Raw genomic sequence first — 25,280 nt, 5'->3', positions numbered from 1 at the left:
TACGCCAAATTGTTTGACTTTGAATTTTGACATTGGCATAAATCGCATTTGTCAAATGTGACTTTGAATTTGACGTTTACGTTTAGAAAGCGTTTTGTTATTATAAAGGAAGTAGCATCTAAATAATAAATAATGAATATTGCTATGGTGAAGTTAATAATTTGACGATATTTACTGTCAATAAAAAACATCGGTGTGTAATGTTGAACCGAAATGTATTCGAAACAAACATAAAAAAATTGTATGAAACGCAGACTTTCATATCGATGTGGTAAATTGATTTTTGCTTTGAAATGTTTTAAACAAATAAAAACTTACTTAATATCACAATGAGATCCACCTACTCATTGTTCTGAGGACCCAAATGCACATATTATTTTCATCCTGAATTATCTGGAAACTTAGCTAACTTAATCTTCTTTGTTAGCTTTATTTTAGGTTATATCGCTAAAATAAAGCTAACAAAACTTTTCGGATAAACCTAATAAAGATACTTTTTTTTTTATCCCACGACAAGCTACCTAATCTGTCTACTACCTAACCGGTTTCTATGAAACATCGTAACCGAACGCTTAATCAAATATAACTAATAACACAACAAATAACCCACAAAAGCAGACCAAAGAAAAATCAGAAATTATGAATTTCTAAATTGCCCCTGCCAGGGATCGAACCCGGGACCTCCTACTTAAAACCATAGCGCCCACCGCTACACCTACAGCGCACGGGATGTCATCTGAGATCTAGAAATATTTTAAATATGTAAAAAAATTATGTTCGGAGAACTTTTACATAATAGTTGATTACGTTGTAGGTAACTTGATATGTTACTATACCTAATAATCTCAGATGATCTAACCGCAGTGCGACGTGAGATGAAATCTTCTGTTATCTTCCTTAATATGGGAAATGCCGTACACGAGGAAATAATGGAAACTTCGTTGTAGTTTATTTACTCACTTTTATTTTGAAATAATAGATACCTTCATATGTTTTTTTATATACCTTCTTATATCATAGTTAGCAGTGGCGTATTTTGAGATTCAGCGCCGCGCCGGGCTGGTAAGATTGTCCGTCCCACAAATAATTAGAAGAAAATAAATAATATCCAACAGCTTTTGATATGAGAGATGATAATGAATGTAGACACAATATAAAGAAATAAACTGAAACATCAATTATTGAATAGGCTAGAAATCCTTCTTCGTCCGCTGTTCTTTTTGCAATTACTGTATTCCTATTAACCCTGTTATGTTATAAATGCAATGTGTTTATGCGTGGGGAGGTTATAGTTATAAAAGAATCAAGCTATAGCCTCTAGGCTAAATACGCCAATGATAGTTCGAAAGAAACAAAGCAAGGTCGAAGATGTTTTTTTTTATTACGCCACAAGTTGGTCACCCTTCACTGCAATCTCACCTGGTGGTAAATGAGGATGAATTGGCACGGGCCATTTTAGACTGCATCATCCTCACTTATATTAAATATTAAACTCATACACGTAATCGGTTTTTATAAGTCATTGTACCGGAACGCTTAATCGCTTAGCGGCAATTCTTTGTCGGTAGTGCGGTGATTAGCCCAGGCCGAAGCCTACCACCAGACAAGATCAAAGAAAATACAGGCTATAAATTCACAAATTGCTCCACTTCTAACTTTTCATTTATGTGCGTTTTATTTATTTAGGCCACTAATATGTATCATTTGCTTTAACGGTGAAGGAAACATGATAACATCGTGAGGAAACCTGCATGCCTGAGAGTTCTCCATAATGTTCTCAAAGGCGTGTGAAGTCTACCAATGCGCACTTGGTTAGCGTGATTTCTAGAACGAGAGGAAACTCGTTCCCTGATGTGGGCCGTTAAAGGCTTCTAGTGAAGCCAACTAGAGGGGCATGCCTTGGTGGTTTTAGTTCGGCTATGTCCCCCTTCAGAGCGAAGATTCTCACATAACCTCCTCCTGCCAATGGGGCGGAGGTAGCCATATAGCTTTTCCAACGCACCAAAAAGAATAAAGTGGCCTAGATCCTAGACCAGCTGAACTCGAATATGCTTTGTATGTCCTGATAGTGGCCGAGAAACATTTTCGACTGCGGAATTCGGGTTAAGAGTAGGTACCAGTCTGGAAATACGGAATTAGCACTGTTTCAAGCTTGTTGTAAATCAAGCGCGATACTTAAGTATTTCATTTCATTGTAAGATATTTTTTTGTGGGAAGGTTTAAAAAACCCGCCACACTCGAGGATGCAAGCCTTTTATAGTTTTATTATTTAGCAAAATAAGTAGGTAAAGTTTATGAACCTCCCTATATTACAAGTCCATAATAACGTAAGACTCAAATTGGGATTTTTGTCGTAGCGAATAATAAAATAATAAGCCCGTAAAACTGTGTATTGGGATACCCGCAATACTCTCATTCAAAGCACGTTTAACTAGTGTCGTACGCACTTCACGTGCGAATTTATTAATTTATATCATCAATTTGTCGCTGCGAATACGTTCACTTTTCCTTGTTTTGAATTAAACTGAGGAATCTTAAAACAGCGTACAAAACAAAGTCCTAAATATTCAGGTTTAAATTATATTATGTCCTTTGACAACAGGTATATTTGCCATAATAATCGGATCATCATTATCTTTTTCAGCCTATTACCACAGTAAATATATTTAACGTGGATCTGTGAGAGTGTGATGTTTGTTTGTAGTTTCCGTACTGCTTTAATGTATTTACCTACTTTGCTATTTCTGTCCCAATGCTGGGCATATACCTCCTGACTTAAAGGAGATAATGCTTAGGAGTGTTTGATCAAAAACGCTGCTATTGGGTATAAACGATTATTATGACATTCCCGTAACAATAACCCGAACGGATGTCTTTAATATGTTCTTCGAGGTAAGTGAATGGAGTGCCAATTATCTACTGCGAGCTGCTAATGAGATTTCTATGACAAAAACTTAGTATCTAACAGGTTTGGTCATATTCGGGAATCAACTCAAGATTTTGAGGTTCGTTGTACTGATCACCAGACCATTAAGTTTGAGCAATACTTGGGGTTTTGAGAGATTGCTTTGGTTCTAGGTTACTATTCGTGTCCAGAATAGTCTTATTATCAAACGACCACTCTTGGTTGGTGCTAAACTTACTATTATATTTAGGAAATTTAGGAACTAGATGACCTGGTGTACCTAAAGAAAAAAGTGGCAACAAATGTGGCAACTAAAGTGTTCTCTTGGATTTTCATAAGTTTCATTTTTATAAACCAATTTTATTTATTTTTAATCTCTTTTAAAGAGCTACAATTACTACCTTACAAACGAACGCATTGGAATCTCTTAAAAGAATAGTTTTTGCAACATTTCTCATTAATGATGGTAGCCATTGGTCGTAGCGTGATGTTATATAGCCTAAATTGATACTAACAATCCAAAAAAAAAATCGAAATCGAAATATCATTTTCTTAGTTTAACCAAACAAACTCAAAAGCTTGATAATATTTCAACTATGCCTATCTAAAAAAATCATGTCAATCTAAAACTCATTCAATCGTTGTCCTACATGCCTTGCAACGTGCTGTTATCTGTGAAGAGTTATGTCCTCTATCTCCGACAATATTTATCAGATCCTCATTAAAATTAGACTATACATGCTTAATAGTATACACTTTCAAATAAAAAAAGAATTATTAAAATCGATTCAAAATTTAACGGTCGTATAAAGTAAAATTGATAAAAATTATCATCCCATTTCCCGGAAGAAACTTACTGTTTTTGGGGATAAAAAGTATTCTATATTTTGACCCGGAATATCAGCTACAACTATACCAAAATTTATTGAAATCCGTTCATTAGTTTTCACGTGATGCCCGGATAGACAGACAGACAAAAATTAAATAAAAATCTGTTTTGGACTCAGTATCGATTACAAAGCATACCCCGGGCCAAATTTTTAAAATATATTAAATGTACAGAAATCTTCCAGTTACAGATTTATTATAAGTAAAGATTTCGCGGGCTCAGGAATAGAGTTTGACAAACTTATGCTAACATCAGCAAACATTTTATTCTGAACCTCGCTACGGACACATTCCGAATCAGAATAATAATAATAATATAATAATAATAAACCACTTTTATAACTGCAAAAAAAAAGATCTACCCATTATCCATTAGATTTTATAACCATTCTTTTTTGTTTATAAAAAACGATAATAATATGATATCCATTAAAATGTTATTAAGAACTAGCCTAAAGAAGGTTGGAGAAAAACCACATGGCGAGGCACTCCGGCGAACAAATATTTGTATACATAATTAATCGACTCACGTGTTTCTTACGTACCAATAACCATTGAAACAGAACGTATTCCATAGCTAAAGCTTGCAGAAAAAGAGTAAGGATTACCCAAACTAATCTTGCTGGAAGGTGAACTTCAAGGCCACGGATAGGATATTCCCAGAGCCTTCTTTAATAATCGGCAGGGTAAATGTTGGACATATGCCAGAGGATAATAACTGCTATACTGGAACTTACCCACTAGCAAAGTGGTGCACGCATAGCATAAATTAAGTAAGAGGCATCGCTAGTTTAAAACTGTGGACTCCCGCTCCGGTCATAGAATCGTAACAATCGAGTTCCAAGCCTGACGTGTGCTCGCCTTTTTTAAAATTACTTTGAGAATGTTCATATTGTTTACGAGCTCATTATAAATAAACAGGTTTTTAAATCAACAGTTCAGAATTCAGATACTTATAAATGAATCTATGATCGTTAACTAGTTGTGATAGATTTGTATGTCAATCTATTAATATATTTGAGTGTTATAAAAAAAACATACTTGGTACACCAGTTCTAAAACAGAGAAGTGTTTTTATAATGACTGTGTTAAATCCGTGGCTGGCTCGATTAGCAAGCATTCGTGGTGTTATTAAACAGGTGCTGCTTGTTCTATTGAGTAAGTGATTTTCCTAATTTAAGCCTGTAGCGATCCTGGTACCTCTACGTCGTTGGCTGGTACGTCGAAAAAACTCGGTAAACGTACCTAACTAGGATAATGTGTGTATGCAACTTTTAACTAAATCGACTTATCGCTGACATCCATAATCTCCACTTTTAGCAATGCAATGTCAACCAATTTAGTTTAATCGTGCGAGTATGGTTTTATTTCCTTTTTTTATACTTCCCTAATATTCAGTAATATTCTGTTCCCTTCAACTAACTACTACACCGATCTTGATTAAATTTAGCACATTTACAGCTTGCATCCTGGAGACTGTTATATAAACAAAAAAAAAAAAATAGACAAAAAAATACCAACTGAAAAGCGAGAAATAAAAATTTTCTACAATTTTTTTAAGTCGGTCCGTGTCACGTAAAATGTGGAAAATTACCAGATCATATTTGCACTTCGTATTCCCTTTTATATACTAGCAAGCATCTACATTTTACTTGGCACTGCCTTTAAGCTGACGTAGAAAATATTTATTATAGATTTAAAACAAAGTCGTTTTTTTTTCGCAGATTTTTTTTATTTTCACGCTTTTTAGTGGCTAGATTCGCATTCGTCTATATTTTAACGGCCAAATGTCAACTGCTCATAATCGTCTACTAAATATTTCGTTTCTCGAACCTGGGACCTAAATGGCTGAGTATTTCTGCCGGCACTTAGGTCTTCAGCTTCTATTTTGTTACGAGCATAAATTTATTATGAACCATAATCGAATCGCAGTCCATGCAATACTTTTAATGTCATTCGTGGTTTTCATAATCAGTTTCTCAAGTTACTTTAAACATTACTCAAATCCCTATACTATTTAAAAACTTCCCTCGATTTCTCCAGATCCCTACTACGGATTTTGACCGTATTAAAAAGGACCATATGGGAGGTATACCGTTTCAAACATATTTTTTCAAATCGCATTATATAAATGGAATTCTGAGGTAACAAAGTTAAAAAAGAAGACAAAATACAACCGAATTGATAACCATTTACAAATAATTAGTAAGTCGGTTAAGAATACCCAGGTATGAATGTTCCCATGGGATATAAAAACATACTTTGTTATAGAAGCTTTTAAAATATTTGGAACCGACCGACGCGAACGACAGATCGTTTTATATTTAACATTTTTGGTATCAAACACGGCAATCGGTCAAAATTATTTAGGTAAAGAAACGAGCGATGAGAATGAGAAATGAAGCAATTTTCTCGATATTTACGTGACTATACTTTGGAGGGTATATTACCTGCGCTACTATTGCAATTAGTTCGCACGCCATTCTATTGAGCCAATATTCCTATGAGACATACCCTTTTAAACGCTATGCTCACCTAATAGGTAGGTAAATAATAAAAAATCCGAAGATTTTTACGTTTAAATCGCGACTTTGCTTACAAAGTTGTCTAAATGTAAATGATTAAATTCAAATTCAAATTCAAATTCATTTATTTCAAGTAGGCCTACTTTATAAGCACTTTTGAAACGTCAAGTATGCATGTTTATGTGACTCTACCACCGGTTCGGAAAGCAGATTCTACCGAGAAGAGCCGGCAAGAAACTCAGTAGTTGCTCTTTTCCAACATCAACATTTACAATCATTTTGCTATCTTGCGGGAGATGAGAGCGAGGCTGGCTGCTTCCATTCTACCTTGTCATTGAGGAATTCATCAAATGTATAGTAACCTCGCTGTACTAGATGCGTTTTTACACATTTTTTAAATGTATGCATTGGTAGTCAAGAATTTCCTTAGGAATCATGTTGTAAAAGCGTATACTAAACCCCACAAAGGAGTTCTGCACCTTTCGCAGACGATATGCAGATATCACTAATTTATGACCGTTTCTGGTAAGTCGATTGTTAATTTCAGCTTTTGATTTATAAAGAGTAATATTTTGCCTCACAAAGACTATATTATTATAAATGTATTGCGAAGCTACTGTAAGAATACCTATTTGTTTAAATTTTTCACGAAGCGATTCGCGTGATCCAAGTTTATATATTGAATTCAAAATTCAAAATTCAAGTAGGCCTAATACAAGCACTTTTGAAACGTCAAGTCTGTCCGTGTGTAGTGACTCTACCACCGGTTCGGAAGGCAGATTCTACCGAGAAGAAGCCGGCAAGAAACTCAGCAGTTGCTCTTTTCCAACATCAAAAATTTACATTTTATATTTTAACATTCATTTTTCTATCTTGTGAGAGATGAAAGCGGAGCCGGATGCTTCCAAGCAACCTTGTCATTAAGAAACTCATCAATTGTATAATAACCTCGCTGTAATAAATGTGTTTTAACACATTCTTTAAACTTATGCATTGGTAGGTCCAAAATTACCTTAGGAATCATATTATAAAAGCGTATACTCAATCCCACAAATGACTTCTGCACCTTTCGCAGACGATATGCAGATGTCACTAATTTATGACCATTTCTTGTAAGTCGACTGTTTATATCCACTTTTTGTTTATAAAGACTAATATGTTGTCTTACAAATACTATATTGTTATAAATGTATTGTGAGGCTACCGTAAGTATACCAATTTCTTTAAATTTTTCACGGAGGGATTCACGTGATTTAAGTTTATATATTGACCGTACAGCTCTTTTCTGCAATATGAATATAGTTTCAATATCAGCAGCTTTGCCCCATAATAAGATCCCGTAAGACATCACACTATGAAAGTACGCGAAGTAAACAAGTCTTGCTGTTTCTACGTCAGTAATCTGTCTAATTTTCCTGACGGCGTAGGCAGCCGAGCTTAGTTTACCTGCTAGTGTATCTATATGGGTACCCCACTGAAGCTTACAATCCAAGGTCATGCCCAGAAAAACTGTGGAATCTTCCATTTTTAGTGATTCTCCATTTATTATTATATTTTTATTAACTTTCTTTACATTTGGTAAAATAAATTCCACACACTTAGTTTTTTTTGCATTTAAAAGTAAATTATTGACAGTAAACCAGTGCGACACATGCGACATAGCACGGCTTACATCGTCAGAGTTGTCTCTACCTCTATCAGTTTTAAAAATTAGAGATGTATCATCAGCAAACAGTACAATGTCACAGGTTTCACTGACATGGTGTGGTAGATCATTTATATACACCAAAAATAGAAAGGGACCCAAGATTGAACCCTGTGGGACACCCATTGACGTAGCCGACCCCTGCGACTTAATGTCTTTTATGCAAACCCTTTGGGTTCTGTCACTGAGATAAGAGGCAACCAAATTTAGTGCAACGTTTTTGATACCATAATGGGCTAGTTTAAGAAGCAAGGTTTTATGATCAACACAATCGAATGCTTTAGATAGATCACAAAAAACACCAATGGCATTCTGCGAACGTTCCCAGGCATCGTACACATGTTTTAAAAGTTTAGCGCCTGCATCCGTGGTGCTACGACCTTTAGTAAAACCGTACTGCTCCGGATGTAGTAAGTTATTTACATTGAAGTGATTCAAAAGTTGATTTAATATAATTTTTTCAAAGACCTTACTAAGAGCTGGTAAGATTGAAATGGGTCTGTAATTGTTAATGTCGTATTGATCGTACGGCTCTTTTCTGTAGTATAAATATACTTTCAATATCTGCAGCTTTTCCCACAGCAAGATCCCATAGGACATAATACTGTGAAAGTATGCGAAATAAACAAGCCTAGCTGTTTCAACATCGGTAAGCTGTCTAATTTTCCTGATTGCATATGCAGCTGAGCTGAGTTTACTCGCTAGGCTTTCTATATGGGTACCCCACTGTAGTTTACAATCTAAACCAGTCTGACACATGTGACAAAGCACGGTTTACGTCGTCAAAATTATCTTTGTTTCTATCAGTCTTAAAAATGAGAGATGTATCATCTGCGAACAGTACAATCTCACAAGTGCCCCTGACATGTTGTGGCAGATCATTTATATACACCAGAAACAATAAGGGACCTAAAATTGAGCCTTGTGGGACACCCATTAAGGCAGATGATCCCTTAGACTTTATGTCTTTTACGCATACCCTTTGAACTCTATCACTTAGATAAGAGCCAATTTGATTAGGTGTAAACACCGGGTGTAAACAGTAAACAAATTACTTAAGTCAGGTATAAGTACTAAAATAATAAAAACTTAAGCAGTAAAACACCGAGTACCTAATAATTTCAAACGATATTTCAACACTGTGTGTAAAGTTATTCTTCTATTCGTTATGTTGTTTATGTTGAAAACAAACGTAAGCTACTACCAAGTTATATAGTAGTAGTAATACCAAGTTTCATAGGTGGGATACCTAACGATATTTTTTAAAATTATGAGAGTCGTACTTATTTTTTTTAAAGTAAAGCCAAAAATTGTTTGGCTATCGGTTAAAAATAAAGAATTAAATCACCATGTGTCAATTAAATAAAACATGGTGATTTAATAGTTATTAGAAGTTTGGTAGTTATTGGAAAATGCAACGCAATATTTCCTCGTTACTGAGTCAAACAATTTGAAGTTTTTTAGTTCAGCCATTCAGCCGTTCTTAGTTTCGGCCGCTGCTTTTCTGTCATTTTTCAGTTAGTTACATAAACATAATATGATAAAAACTTGGGTCAAAATAGTAGAGTATGCATTAAGATGGTTACATTACATTTCACAGTTGAGGTGGTACGTGTTAGGCGCGTGAGCTAAAAGCGAACGCGCTAAGAGAGCCGGGAGTGTAGCCAGTAATATACAATACGCGTTTCATACGACGATTTTCATCACACTCGCGAGGAAAAAAACAGGATAAACTTTTAAATACGTTCTCAGAAAATAACTGACCCTTTTTTGCTACTTTTCCGCTGTATGAAAGTTTCGTAGGCCCCTCTCTAGATTTTGGTTAAAACAGGTTATTCATTCGCGATTCTGCCGTCGATTATTATACCCAGCGGAGCAAATCTACTATTAATCTACTTTCAAAACTATATATTTTAATGTTTTGGTAATAGACCAAAAAGCGAAAATATTAACAAAATATTAATTACGGAAAATAGCACCTAGGTCTTTTTCGCCCCCCAAGGTAAACCGCCAGCATCTACAAATATAATAAATGGAAATTTTTTGTATTTAAAGCATGTCTAAAATATAACTATGTAGTTTGTAAATAATTTAAAAAAATAATCGTTCTTTTATCATAATTATTGAGAAGGTAAAAATATTTGTTTATTTAAGGAAATGCGTACTATTTTCAACCGCATAAAACCTCGTTGATGGTAAAAAATAATCTGTATTACCCGGCTAAATTAAAAATGGCCCATCTTCATACATATAAATTGCAATCACGTACAAACTAAAATTCGTCGGGTCATCATAAATAAAGCACAAGTACGGTAATTTTAAATAAAACACGCGTTTTAAATAATATTTTGGATTATGAGTCTTGCGTAATGAAGTCTGCGTTACGAACAAGTATTATGAAAATTTAATTTGCACCGTAGTAACTAGGCCACATGCATGTGTTATTTTGTACCCGTAGCATACATTAAATTGTTACTATATTTACTCTAAATACTGTTTATTCTGAGCCTAATATTGACATTCGGCAAACTCATCTCGCGTATTACAATATTTCCTACGACCAATATATTCCGGCTTGTGTGCTGTTGCAACAGATATCTGTTGGAACAGTCTGCACTTGGCCTTCTGAAAGTATTTGATCGGTTATGCAAACCAAACATTAACCGGAAAGCTCGTAGTAAAAAATCAAGCTAATACGCAAATATGCCTAAATTATTATATTTATCTCATAAGCCTCTATTCCGGTTTTAAGCTACATAGGTGCTACCAGCACTGAACACACTGATGATAACATCATTGCAATCACATTAGGGTGAGTAACGCATTCGATTTCCGTACCTGATAATATAATAATGGAAACCTTACACAAGGATATTAATTGGTATGGGAGTAAAATTATAGTAGTCAGGATAATGAAAAGGTTTTTATCCATACTCCTATTTTGAGGGATCCCAAAAGATACTTTTGCATAAAAATACGTCGTGACAACAAACCAACCATCAGCTGCGTTTATATATACAGATTGCTATAGCAACATGAAATCTTAGATAATACTAGCTGACCCGCGCAACTTCGTCTGCATCAAATCGGTTATTATGGGATTTAATATCTTTAGCATTTCTATACCCGTAGTAACGTCTAAACGATAGGTCCAATTTGAATAATTTAAAGATAAATTATTATTTATTTGGATCTGATAGGAACGTCACCATCTTAAGATTGTACCCGTGTTTTGATTGACAAATTATAACAAAAAGCTGTTATTGTGTCCTAACAATTAGGCATTTAGCCTCCCAGACTTTTTTGTAGGTAATAATGATTACTTTAAACATGTCAATCCATCCATCCATACATACATACATCCATCCATCCATACATCCTTACTCACAAACTTTCGCATTTATAATATAAGTAGGATGGTACGCATGCAAACGATCGCTGTCCCATATGCTTTGCGACTCGCTGTTATCTGTCTAGTCTGTATAGTTATGTCCTTTATCTCCGACAATATTTATCCGATCTTCATTACAATTAAATAATACATGCTGATAGTATACACTTTCAAATAAAAAAGAATTATTCAAATCGGTTCAAATTTAATGGAGCTATGAAGTAAAATTGATAAAAACTTTCATCTCAAAATATGAATACACTTTTATTGTACACAGAGAAAATTTACAGAGATACAAATACAACAGCACAATAAGGTAGAACGTACAATTTGGCGGCCTTATCGCTAAATAGCGATCTCTTCCAGGCAACCAAAGGCATACAAGAAAATATTATAAGAAATAAGTAGGTGGTACAACAAACAAAATTAAATATTAGGACTTAAAACTAAATTAACATAAAAAAATAAATAAAAAAAAAACATAAAACATAGTATATACTAAACATAACATATTAAAATATATTCCATACATATATACAAACATATAAACATACAAATACGCTACTATAAATACTTAATTAAAAAAAATATAAAAAAAATAAATAAGATAAAAGAACCCTCAAAAATATGTAGAAAACGAAATAAACAAAAAAGAATACAGTGATTATTCCCATCAATGCCCGGCCGATACAGACAAGTAGTGATCCTTCACTTGTTTCCTAAAAATGCCGATCGTTTGCGCCTAACGAATCTACTGTCTACTGAACTCACGAGTCTACTGAATCTATATATTAAATGTACTGAAATCTTCCAGTTACAGTTTTATTATAAGTATAGACTTAAACAATAGAACACACACACGATAAACGTTTAAATGTGATTTCAAATAATAAACTTACTACGAGTAATTTTTTTTATAATATGAAAACTGAGATTATAATTTGTTCTCTAAATTACTTTGTATGCATATTGTGGTGTCCAAATATTTATCCCCTTTCCAAATTAACTGGTAGAATCACTCGCTTGACTGTTTATTTATTACTAGTGGGTGGAAAATTTTTAAACTTAGTAAGTACATAATATTATTGTATCAGAACCTATCCTATTAGATAATCAGGAACCTGATAATGGAAATGATATGATATGTGTCCATCGACGCGGGGTATGAGGTCGGTGGAGTAATTAGCAGGTTTGTATGAGAGCTTAAAATAATTTAAATAATATATGAAAACTTTCCCCTGCCCCCTATCTCCTATTATCTGTATACATTGTGGGTAATGCCAATTAGTTTTTATCAGGAATATTTCATGAAGCCTATAACTGTCCACTGCTGCACTAAAAACCTCACTCAACAGGAGGGCTTGCCTATAATCACCACGCTGGCCAGACGGGTTACTGATCGCAGAGATGGTACAGGTTCGAGCGTAGGTAAGTGGTAGTCACATCAGGCAGTATTGTGACATATCGCCTGAGGTGACTAGCACTTGCGCGTGGACTTAGCACAGATAACGCTGCTGCCCGTTCTCCGTTTCGTTACCTTAGTCGCCTTGACACATAAGACAACTGCGACTTGACACATAAGACAACTGCAAAGAGAGGAGGGGGACCACTATATTCAAATCTACCGTTACCACATGCAACCAGGAATTTACTAAATAAATTTTATTTGTCCGCAGTTAATATACCGATCGTGTCATTCGGGCTGGCCCTAGGCTGGGTGTCATTGGCAAGTGGCGAGGCAGGGCCCGAGGCAACTCGTGAGGCAATCATCGCCTCAGTCACAACTTTTGTCGCCTCCCTCGTCGGAGTACCTCTCAGCGCCAGAGCCCTCGCAGCTGGAAGAAAAGTTGCGCTTATTGCAACATCTGCTTCTTTTGCGGTCGGTACGAACTACGTTACATCATACAAATTTACTATTAAATAACAAATGGGCATTAGCCCATTTTCACTAACGACCAACAAGGCAATGCCTAAGTAACACCTAAGTTGAAAGAAGATTCGTAGGTACCGCCGAGCCTCGTTCGAAGCCCGGACGCTACGAGGTGTAGCATAAACTGCTTCATATAAAACTTCGCGTCGTTTCTGCCACGGTCTTGCATAAATCATCCTTAAATCAACCTTTCGTAGTTAGCATGATCAATACAAGACAAGATACTTACTATGAAATAGAAAAAACTATACATTTGTTCAACTACAATTTTTTTATGTCTAGTAAATAACATCGGTTTCTAATTAACGCCAAAGGACAAACATTGTCACAAGCCCGTTTGCCCGTTGTAGGCCTTGGGGAAACAACTTTCGCAAATTGTGTCTATTTATCCGTGGCAATCTTTACAGGTATGTTGGTCGCTGAAATTGGCGAGTTTGTGGGGCGGCGAGTGGTGTATAGTCGCAGCACGAATTGCAGCAGGGCTAGGGGGTGCTGCTGCTTGGGCACTTTCACCCCTATTAGCAAGAGAGGTATTTATTAGTTTTTTTATACACTAGCTTTTTACCTGCATTTTAATGGGTTTTTTGAGTTGATTGTTTTCCGGGTATGGCTCACTACAGGATAGGAAACATATCAAAGTTTCCTATCATGTACAGCTAGCATGCACACCGAGAGAAAGTTAAGTTTATCTTTTATCTCGTCAATCTTTATAGAAGTAAGACGAGAAAAAGGTAGTGATGATTTACCCGTGGCGCGCAAGCTAGCTCTACTTAAGGATTTAATCTATCTCTTAAAGATCTGATATCAAGCTCCGTTTAGTTTTTAAGCTGGTAGTTTTTTAGTCCTGTACAAATGAATCCCGGGTTTTTTCCTGGATGACCAAATCGGTGTTTTTCAAGTTCGGTATTGAAAACGAACATAGATAACAAGTAAAAAGACACATTTTGCATTTTCAAGGTAAGTATGGATACCAGATCAAGTGTTAGTCACTCTTATTTATTTGGTTCAATTATTGAACTTTAAAAAAAAATAAAAAAAATATTTAAAATCGCTTTTTGGTTGTCATAACTAGATGATTTCTAAAGAATAATAGTAAGAATCATCATTTATAATAGTTTCAGACACCACCATCATTTATTATCTATCAGAATCTTTGAGCCTTTTGGTATCGAAAACCACCAACCAATCTTACTACCAGCAATACTTTAGTTTAGTTGACGTTTTGTTTTGATTCCAAAACAAAACGTCATCCTTATTCTTAGAATTTCAAGGTCTGTCAAATAAAGCTGTAATTTTAAATAATACTGCTTTAAGCGTTTGGTAGTATACCCTAGACCCTAGATGTGTCAAGCACATGTAAACTAATCACTTGCCAAAATATTCATTCGTTAAAGTTAGTTTCGAAATTTTTTTATTTGCGAAGATAGTACCTTATAAAGATTTTAAACTAAGATTTTCGTGGTTCATCAACAAACATTTCTTAAGTATAGTTCAGTGGGTACATACAACGATAATATTTTGAATTTGTCGATATTTCGACCCAGTTGCATGGATCGTGGTCACGACGGGACTCCCGTCCCGTCCCGTGAGTCCCTTCGTTACCACGATCCATGCAACTGGGTCAAAATATTATCGTGGTATGAACCCGTTGAACTATACTTAAATACTTAAGAATTCTTAGTAATTTACTTTTTGTGAGGATTGATCACTACTAACTAATTTGTACTAATTGAAGCGGTGATAGCGCATTGGGTAGTAGCTCCACTTCACGAGTTCTACATTATTTTCTCAGAGGTGTGTGGAAGACGGCTTTAACCCCGTCTCATTGTGGAAGGAGACCCGCGTTCTTTATTAGGCCGGTAATGGGTTGATGTGATGATGATGATGAACTAATTTGTATAAGTTCGACAAATATAATCCCTTTTCAGATGTGTAGTGCAAGATACCGAGGAGCAGCAGTATCGGCGTTAGCGTTGGCACACAATGCTGGCGTACTAATTATGTACCTGGCCGCAGACTCTTCCTTGACACACAGGTGAAATAACATTTTTATTTTTTTTCTTTATTAATTATATTCTATAATTCCAAACACGTGTGTGCCTTATAATAAGGCGTTCAAATAAACGTTCTTCATAAGACACACACGTTTTGTTTATTATTATAAAGCAAGAGATATTCAAAATGTTAAAATTGCTTAAGTTTTTAATTTAAATTAACGTTTCAACCAGGACGGTGCTGCTATGGTGCTTGGGGCTATCAATGGTGCATTGCATCGCATTCACGTTTGTCCCAGAGTCCCCATCGTTCCTTGCAGCTAAAGGAAAAAATAAGGTACTTACACAAAAATCCACAGCACAGTTGATATTATATATATAGCAAAGCAATGCTAAACAATCTTACAAAGCGGGAGACCGATATTCAGTAATCTAAGAGGCTTATCCGACCCAACATATAAATTTGACCATGCTTCTTTATTGCAGGAGGCGCGCATCTCTTTAGCGTGGTTTCGAAATATGTCAGCAGAAGACCCTGCTCTTGAGACTGAGCTAGCCTCACTTCCACCGCCTGAGATCGAACAAACCCCCTTCAGTCTGGCAAAAGAAATGTGTGCGTAATTATAACATTATTATAAACATTTTTATATGTGTATGGATGCCCTTGAGCATTTTAGTTTAGAAAAACCAGCCAAGCGTGAGTAAGACTCGCCTTTTACCATCCGTATCTAAGTTGAATCGGACTTTACGGCTCCTACAAAACTTCAAAAGGCTTCCAATCTTTGAATAAACATCGCCACACAGTTGGAATGGAATTCAATGTTACGGTCGAATAACATAGTAGATATTTAGAATATATGAATAAAGTCTAATCCTAAGCTGGATCAAATTAAAAAGAACTATCGAGTTCTAATCCCAACTTCATCTTATTTTAGTACTAACATGTAAGTGGCCGATTATGAGAACTAAATATTATTTTTTCAGTGAAAGATGTACAACGACGAAGAGCGTTTATAATTTGCGCAATAGCAATTATAGGACAAGAGGCATGCGGTATTCTTGCCATCTTCCAATATGCTGAACGAGTGTTTGTGTTGGCGCGTGAAGAGATCATAGTATCCCAAGAAACGTCGTTTGTCGATCAAGTACTAAACAGTACTGAGGCAACGTCGTATCTAATGGATAAAGTAACACTAAGGGAAGATTTAGCTTTGGATACAGTGACAATGCTGCCTATTGCTCATGAGTCGATGTCTACAGAATTGGTGACACCGGCGAGGCATGCTGTAATTATAGGGGCGGTTCAGTTGGTGACGTCAGCGTTATCGCTTTACCTTGTCGAAAGGGTTGGACGCCGGGTAAGTTTGTGTTTCTTAACCTCTTAACGCATGAATTGTTGAAGAGACGGAATATCATTTTTTAAAAGTAAAAACTTATTTAAGCATTGAATACATATGGATTTTGGGTGAAAAAAAAATCATGAACTCTCGTCATGTTCACCGAACGTTTTCCATGAGCTATCTTCTTCTTCTATATATAGGAATATTAAATTAAATTCAGTTTTCTCCTGTATGGACATGCCCAAAGACATGCCCCAGATGTTTTTTTTTTACGAAATTATGTAATATACTTTGTACAAACAACAATATTTATCCATAGGTTTATCCTAAGTGGTGCATAAGAATTTATACTAACTAATACTAGCATAATAACTTTTTTTTTGAACAAATGTGAGCCTTTTGCATTAATGCCTCAATAAAGTCCACCAATCTGAATTGGAGCACCGTGGCGGATCTATGCCCATCTCTCCTATTAGAGAGGAGGCCTTTGCCAAGCAGTTGGGCGTTATTAGGCTACGGATTATAGTGATGATCATGATGAAAAGATAAAGTACTCTGGCCTGCCGTCCCTGATGTGAAATGACCATTGTGCTTAGGATGATGATGATGATATTAATAACCTTAAATTTTCAGCCACTGTTAATTTGGTGTGGATTGCTGACGGGAATATCGATGTCAATAGCGGCATGGTTAGTGGGTGTAAGTACCAGTGGTACAGCTATCGCGATCGCCGTTGCCATCGCTGCAGACTCCGCAGGTCTTCAGCCTGCTCCATACGCTGTCCTCGCTGACATGTTCCACTATCAGGTATATTTTGCATGAAACTTTTTGCCATCAAAATTTTTTGTCTTTTGTCGCAAAATCCTGTTCATGTTTAGAGAGTAAAATTTAAAAAACTAATTATTTTATTTCAAGTAGGTGCTCTCTAGCACTTTTGCAACGTTAAGTCTGTCTGTTTGTAGTGTCTCTACCACCGGTTCGCAAGGCAAGCGCTACCGAGAAGAAGCCGGGAAGAAAATCAGCAGTTTTCAACATCACCACTTACAAATTAAAATTAATTTATTAAAACTAAGCATCTTTATGGTTCTTTTGTTAACACAACAAAGGACCCATATTGATATGCGTAGACCGCAATTGTTAATATTTTTTTCAGTCAACATCACCACTTACAAATTAAAATTAATTTATTAAAACTAACTAATTAACTTGATGCGTACATTACATAAAAATATGTACATAATATTGAGATGGTGGCAGTAACTACATTCGTATACTTTAAAATAAAGCTACGAGGGTTCCAACCGCGCCTATGAATTAGCCCAGAAAAAACCCAGAAAAGAAGCCCAGTTTTTTTCCTTATCACATATTAAAAATGACAATGTGAGATACATTGTCATTTTAACTATTTTAAAAGCACCAGGCTGCTTTTAAAATAGTAGATTTAGAGCAATTATTCACACTCAAACATTTTTATTTTTTACGTTATACTTTATATTACAATACGACTTTTCTATAAGCCTACATTTAATACAAGCTTTGAACTTTTTGAGAGATATCGCCTAGATATCAATCATAGTTCAAGTAGGTAGGTACTTAGTCTAGTATATTGCACTGCAAGTTTTATTGTTCCTTCAAATGATAAATTAAGCCAAAGATTTCTAGAAAATGTAAGTCTTGAATATGCGTGCCGTAAGAAATTCTTGTTTTTATTGCAGTACCGCGGTTGTGCTTCGATGCTGATAACGGCAGGCGCATCCATAGGAAATGCAATAGAAGTAGCAGTGTTTCCGGCCATAGTAGCTGTAGGTGGACTCCGTGCAGGATTAATCCTCACTGCAATTATAACACTTTCATATGCAATATTCGCTTTCTTTGCGATACCCGAAACTCGGGGTAGAACACCCGAAGAGATATACAACGTCATCTATCCCATAAAAGAAACAAAAGACTGTGAAAGTGGTCAAGAAGATTGTAGTGTCCGAAATCGTGGGACAGGGGGCGAAACCGTATCTATAAAAATATGATAAATTAAATACTAAGATAAAATATGTATAAGTTATAAGAGGTTTTTAAAAATTAAATTGTGTTGTTATCAATTAAATTAGGATATAAGTTTCAAATATTGTTAAAAATAATTCAATTTTAGAGTAAGGATATACCTATCTAAGCTATCGACCATGTTGTCATGAATGTTAATTTTGAACACGAGTGATTAAACTTTCAAAAGAGGAGTATTTTCCTTTAATGCCGTCTACTTACACCGGTTCTATTTTGGCTATACCCTATATAACCCTTTATTTTTTTATAAGATATATCCTATGGCCGTCCAGGATGGAAACTATTTTGAAATCCCGCGGGTAATTTTTACCAGCAGCTTTTCCGGGATAAATATCAAAATTAAAGCGACATTTTATCCACATTTCATCATGATCGGTTCAACGGCTGAGCTGATCTCAGGTAACAAATAAACAAACAAACACACCGACACTCATTCACTTGTAGGTATAATATTGGTAAGTTTGTTAAAGTAAGGATTTAATATGAGTAAAAATTAAGTTTACCGTTCATGAAGTAGGAGTTAGTAAAGTTTGTACGGCCGTTGTCATGGCAACCATAGTTTTAGTTAGTCGATAGAAAGAGATTCTCGACCAAACTCGCAACATCAAAATAACATAATGTTGTGAAAACATTGTTCTAATTATTTCAGTCAGAAATACAAGTATTATGCAGATAGTTTATTAGAAGAAACCACTAATTTGGCTTCATTCTCAAGGTCACAAGTGTAAGTTTTGATGTTAGAATAAATACTATAACGTGCCTAGTACTGTGCGTGACTCCGTTAGTCTCAGTAGGATAAGATGTGGTGTGAATTTTTACGTATTTCTGGAACTAAGTTTCTTATAGTGCCTATTATAGCAGAATAAAGAACATGCACCCAAATCCAAAAGGATAGAGGTGAAAATACAAATTCCTTATAAGTCGGCATATTTTTTTCTAGTACTAATTGAGGGACCAAGCAGATGCCTCACCTGATGGTAGGGGAAAACCGTCTCCTAAAAACGGGGCAACATTAAGCATGGCATGCAAGGAACACGTTCATCAATATGCCCATCAAACTAAGGCGTAGGTGTTAAGCCTGTACACAGTACAGCATTGCAAAAGTGCTGCTTTGCGGCAGAAATAAGCATTTCCTGGACGAGCTTTGTCTCAAAAACTCCACTACTTTTTAAACTCTACGACTGTTTCTGCAATTGTTTATGGATGCTTTTATCACATTAAATTAGACAACCCGCCTCCACTCACTATGTAGATATCTTTATAAATCTGGATTTTGTTTAGCAGAATGGCTAAGTCTAGCAATTCAAAGAGGCAATACCGCCAGCATTTTGGATACCATGCCCATAAGTAAACAGTCAGACGGCTATATTTTGTAAATATTAATGATATTTTGTAGTTTTTATCATTTTTGTGTTTTTCGTTGAAATTCCAATATCTCTCAGATAAGTAACAGATTCTGATTCTGCTTTAACTTCGCTTTCGAAAACGGATTTATTACATCTTTACCATTATAATTTGTTTTAGAATCTTTTAATTATCATCCATTATGGGTTTACTGGACAAGTTGTCAGCATGGATGGGAGGAGGAGTTACACAGGCCACAGTATTAGTATTGGGTTTAGATAACAGTGGCAAGAGCTCTTTACTAAACGCTTTACGTCCTCCTGAACAACGAGCATCCCTCACCGTGCCTACGGTTGCCCACAAGCAGGATCAATTCCAGAGTGAGATACTTTTATAAATATGACTAATTACGAGTAGCCATGACCTGTGAATTCAGCCTTGTCTGAATTATAATTTTAAAATATCCCGCGGGTTATTTGTCGTGGGCTAAACAGTATACTATGTTTGTTTTCAGTAAGTGAGATATCTGTAAAAAAAGTGGTGAACATTAGTAGTGCTGTTACAGTGACGGCATAATAGTACTGTAAAGGATTTGATAACCTATTTTTGTTAACATTTGAGGTTTCAAACTATCTCTGTCTTTGTTTTATTTGCAGTGCAATGGTTGAACCGAACATAAGTAACAAGCAAATACTCTTTCGTAAAATTATTAGTATCAGTTGCATATTTATTTTTGAGAGACTAGTTTTTTTTCAGTCTCATCATAAATAATTTTATTATTGTTTCTAAGGCTGTTATATACCAAATGAAAAAAAATTGATGCTTAACTAAGCGGAGCATTCACTGCTCCGTTTTAGCTAGACTTTTCCAGACCTTTTTTACTGACTCTATATAAACAATTTATTCTTTCTCCTTCGTTTTATATTTTTATTTGATGAGATTGATAAAATTTATTACGGTTGGTGAAACACACCCTTAGACCTAGTACATGTTTAATTCAATAGAGGCTTTGACAAAGTAAACCTCGATATCTCGGAGGAGTGGCTCTTATTCTTGAAAGCAAAATTGGGACAGATACAATGTTGTATTTTTTTAGTAAGTGTATGGTTTTAAGATACTTTCGTTTCTCCCGAAAACTCCCAAAAGTATAATAACTACTAAAATTGACTTTGTTGGTGTTCCTTCATGCATCAGCTTTATATGTTTTATTTATTCCTATTATGTTATAATTTTACCGACAAATAAAAGTATTGAGACAAGTGACTGGTGCTGTTAAGGATAATGGTTATTGGCAATTTCGGTTCAGTAAGAATCTTTACTACTGTATTAAAACCAGTAGTGTTAAGAATGCGGTGTTTAGAAATTTTAAACGCATAGACAGGACAAGTGCCCCCAAGAAATTGGTAGAAGGCAAATTAAAGAGGAATAGAGGCCGAGGACGCCCTAGGGATCTGTGCAGTCATGGAGCAAAAAGGTACAAAGGGCTTTGGGAGTTAGAAGTTGGAAGCAAGCTGCTTCTGACCATCGCCGATGGAGAATTTGCTTGACAAATCAAAAGCTCACCCAGGTCCGTAGTGTTGGTGAGAGACAATATAATTGGTAGGTAAAATCTGGCAAAACTGTGGGCAGACGAGTATTATAATAAACTAGAAACACGGTGCAGTGTTTGGACTGACCAATAATTTTGGATTCTTTACAGGCGGTGGTGTATCATTCAGTGCGTGGGATGTATCTGGTGCTTCACGCATGCGAGCATTATGGGAACGCCACTATCGCTATGCTAATGCTGTTATCTTCGTTGTGGATGCTGCTGACCATCTGAGATTAGGTCTGAGAGTCTTTAAAATTTATTTTTTACTTCTACCTCGTTGGTGGATTTAATCATCGATTATCAACTCCCGGGTATGGTCAACAGAAGATCGGTTTTCCTGCCAAGATATAGAAGTACTAAACAAGTACTTCTAAGGCTAAACATTCAAATTGTTGATGCCCAACCTCGTGTTCTGGAGACCACGTTTAGTGCGCGCTGGGGATCGTTCTCAGTCCTCCGGATAGTGAACCGATGTGCTAACCATTAATACATGTGATAATAATTTGTAGCGCCTGCTAACCTGCATTGGAGCTGGTTGGATGGCCATAGCTCTGAATATTTCTTTCCTGAGGCCTTGACCCATTTGACCTGGATATTAATAGGCTGAGGATGATAATGGTGATGAATCTTTAAACTTATCAGCCGAAAAGATTCTACTTGAACTTTTTATAAATTACCAAGCATTTGTGAACACAAATATTAATCTTAATCAGACTTCTTGTTCATAAATTGAAGTTCCTTATTGTACTCTGTAGGTAAATGTATTATAAAGAGTTCTAACAACGTGAATGAGCCCCTTGGGACCGCGTTCTGGCACCATAATTAAGTGTGATTAACAATTACTCTAATTATGGCATAACTTTGTGTAATTCTTAATTATGTAGGTACCTATATTATCTTTAAAGGAAATAGACAATAGTCCGTCATCTTACACTTAACATTATGTGAGTTTGTTGCATTCGAAATCAATGTTTCTTTAAACAAAACTATCATAGATTTATGAATTGTTTATAGTTCCATAATTTTTATTGCAATATAACTGCCAAGGCTAACACCGCTGTTTCGGTAATGTTACTATAAGTGGGAACTTCTTATAGGGGTGACCTAGTTTGATCCCCGACCTCTAACTTACTTACTCTTCCTTTTCGAAGTTCTTTGTGTTTTTAGGGAGTTTAAAATATCACTTGGTGATTCTATCTTCAATGGTGATGGAAATATTACCAGGAAGCATGCATGCTTGAAGGTTCCCTATAACGTTTTCAAAGGTGTGTGAAGTGTACCAATCTGCATTTGGGAATCGTGGTGGATCGAGCCATCCTCATTCTGAGAAGAGACCCGTGCCCTGTAGTGGGCCACGAACGGGTTGATACCTATTGATGATGATGACTAAAGTGTATTATAAGATGGGTCTTATTATATTATGGTTAATATAACAAGATGTTTGTTATGACTAGTTATACTGCTGTTCCAGTGGTGGCCCGCGAAGAGCTGGAGTTGATGTTAGCGCACCCGGATATGTTCGGACGGCGGGTGCCTCTTCTTGTTCTGGCCAATAAGAGCGACGCATCCCACGCATTGTCTGCCACCCACGTTGCTGCTGGTAAGCATCCTAAAGAAAAATAAACTTTTACATAATCAGATAAAATCAGTAAATTTACAACAGGAATTTAAAGAAGTTCATTAATGATGAAGTTTCTACGCGACATCGTACCGTATAAATAAAAAAATATTCTTTATTTTCCAGCACTGGGCTTGGAGCGTATAGCCGATAAGCCCTGGCACATATGCGCCTGCAGCGCTCTCACAGGATCTGGACTAGCTGACGGAATAGCGTGGCTTGCGCGCCAGCTGCGAGAGCAACGATCAAATAAATGAATCCATAGAAACTATTATATTTTATTATTCTAAACCAAAAAAATAAATTAAAGTTTAATTGCACAAAAAAAGTTACTTTGTTTCTAGCGAATCTTCCTGCCAAAGACATCTAATATAGTATAATTTGAGCACTGATAGTCTAGTGGATAAGGCTTCTCTCGCAACTTTTCTCAGATCAATAATACGTATATATGTATAATGCTCTCGTCTCTCACTCTGTCCTATACATTCATGTGTTTCTTTCTTTATCTAGATATTATTCGGTTTCCTTGGTAACTTAAGTACGAAACAAAATGTGTAATGTATTCTATCTCATTCTCTCTCATACATGTGTCGTCTTTAAATCTGGGTCTTTCTTGATCGTGAAGCATTGTGTTACATCGAGTTTAAAATTACAACGGTTCTAATTTCCCTTCAATAATTATTATAACACAAAGCAATACAATATAACTCCATAGTGCAGTGCGTGCGTGGTTTTTTTTAACTTTAGTTTTTGGCATAATTTTAAAATTAATTTATCAAGGAGATGAAAATATTGACACAAATAAAAATTCATCAACAATCAACATTTATACTAAAACTTTCTAATGCGCAGCCGCAAACACATTCATTAAACACATGTGTTCTATCTCATTCTCTCGCCGGCAGAATCCTACACATCTTTGTATTTGTGTCTCTTACCTGTCGTTTTTTCCGTTGCATCCGGTTTGAAATCAAAGCGATTCTAAAGAAGTTTCACTTCAAAAATTAATATATCATCTTTTTTAACCAAATTCTTTCTAATAGCAGGAAATGACTAATGTGCCTGTTTTTTATGTATGTTTTGATAAAACTCTTACTTATACAGGTTTAAATAAAAAAAAAAAAACTGAAAACTCTCGGCTTGTAGTTGTTTACATTAAAACTAATAACTTTGTTTCTCCACTTTTTTTTGTTCTATAGTTTATGAAATAATTAACCCCTACTAATATTATAAATGTCAATGTTAGTTTGTTTGTTTCGCTTATAACCGATTTAAATAATTATTTTTGAACTATAGAGGTTAAAATATGTGATTAATTTTGCCCAAACTGTGATTGGAGATAGAGGACAGAACTAGGAGTTCTGTCCTCCTCAGCGGACAGCAGCAAACCCCTCATTTAAGGCTTAGCGATACTGAATGCTTTTAATTTTTTTTAGATCTACAACTAAATTTAATGCCACATCAAAAAACAAAATCAAACGCAGACGAAGTCGCGGGCAACAGCTAGTATTTCATATTTTACATAGCAATTGTTACTATTCTGTAAGGTAACATCGGCAACCGTGCACGAACAACAATGCTGTCACTGACCCGACTACGCTACGTTGTCGAATCACATGTATTTGGTTCCGCAGTTACTTTACATAAATAACATGATGTATTAATGTTATTGCATGAAATAAATTAATACTAAATTTTGGAAAGGCACAAGGCTGAGAGCTTTCTGTTATTTTTTATTGAACCCTGTATAGATAAATTCGCCAAATATTTTTGAAGTAAAACTTCTTTAGGCGCGACTCTCTAGTCGTAGTAAATCAGATTTTTTTCTGATGGAAGTAACGCTTACGTCAACCGTCTGTCTAGTTTCCGCTATTTAAAAATAATAATTTAGATTGGTCGTAAGTATATGTCATATACTCCACGCTTCTTGATTTATACGCCAGCTCAATCAATTAGGATTATTTATTTCCCATATTTTCAAACGGATATTG

At 35.5% G+C, this 25,280-nt stretch overlaps 1 protein-coding gene across 1 annotated transcript; it reads left to right on the top strand.

Annotated features, from left to right (window-relative positions):
- Window positions 1-4,633: 4,633 nt before the first annotated feature.
- On the top strand, window positions 4,634-23,546 carry LOC120629326 (putative hexose transporter 12). The gene is made up of 13 exons (XM_039898279.1): window positions 4,634-4,951; window positions 13,091-13,293; window positions 13,752-13,874; window positions 15,273-15,379; window positions 15,573-15,675; window positions 15,825-15,951; window positions 16,323-16,696; window positions 17,312-17,485; window positions 18,394-18,684; window positions 20,280-20,460; window positions 21,780-21,908; window positions 23,143-23,271; window positions 23,416-23,546. Exons 1-13 carry the CDS (start codon window positions 4,873-4,875, stop codon window positions 23,544-23,546), a joined length of 2,151 nt encoding a protein of 716 aa, XP_039754213.1. The 5' UTR covers window positions 4,634-4,872.
- Window positions 23,547-25,280: the final 1,734 nt, after the last annotated feature.

The sequence above is a fragment of the Pararge aegeria genome, chromosome 1 (genome assembly GCF_905163445.1).
Source record: "Pararge aegeria chromosome 1, ilParAegt1.1, whole genome shotgun sequence".
NCBI lineage: Eukaryota > Metazoa > Arthropoda > Insecta > Lepidoptera > Nymphalidae > Pararge > Pararge aegeria.
This window is presented reverse-complemented; position numbering and strand designations above follow the sequence as displayed.

What these genes read in the sequence shown, in the direction of transcription:
- LOC120629326 (XM_039898279.1), top strand. Translation starts at nt 4,873, where the DNA reads ATGACTGTGTTAAATCCGTGGCTGGCTCGATTAGCAAGCATTCGTGGT. An exon ending in CAGCTAAAGGAAAAAATAAG is followed by an intron (nt 15,676 to 15,824) that starts GTACTTACACAA and finishes TCTTTATTGCAG; the next exon opens with GAGGCGCGCATCTCTTTAGC. An exon ending in TCGAAAGGGTTGGACGCCGG is followed by an intron (nt 16,697 to 17,311) that starts GTAAGTTTGTGT and finishes TTAAATTTTCAG; the next exon opens with CCACTGTTAATTTGGTGTGG.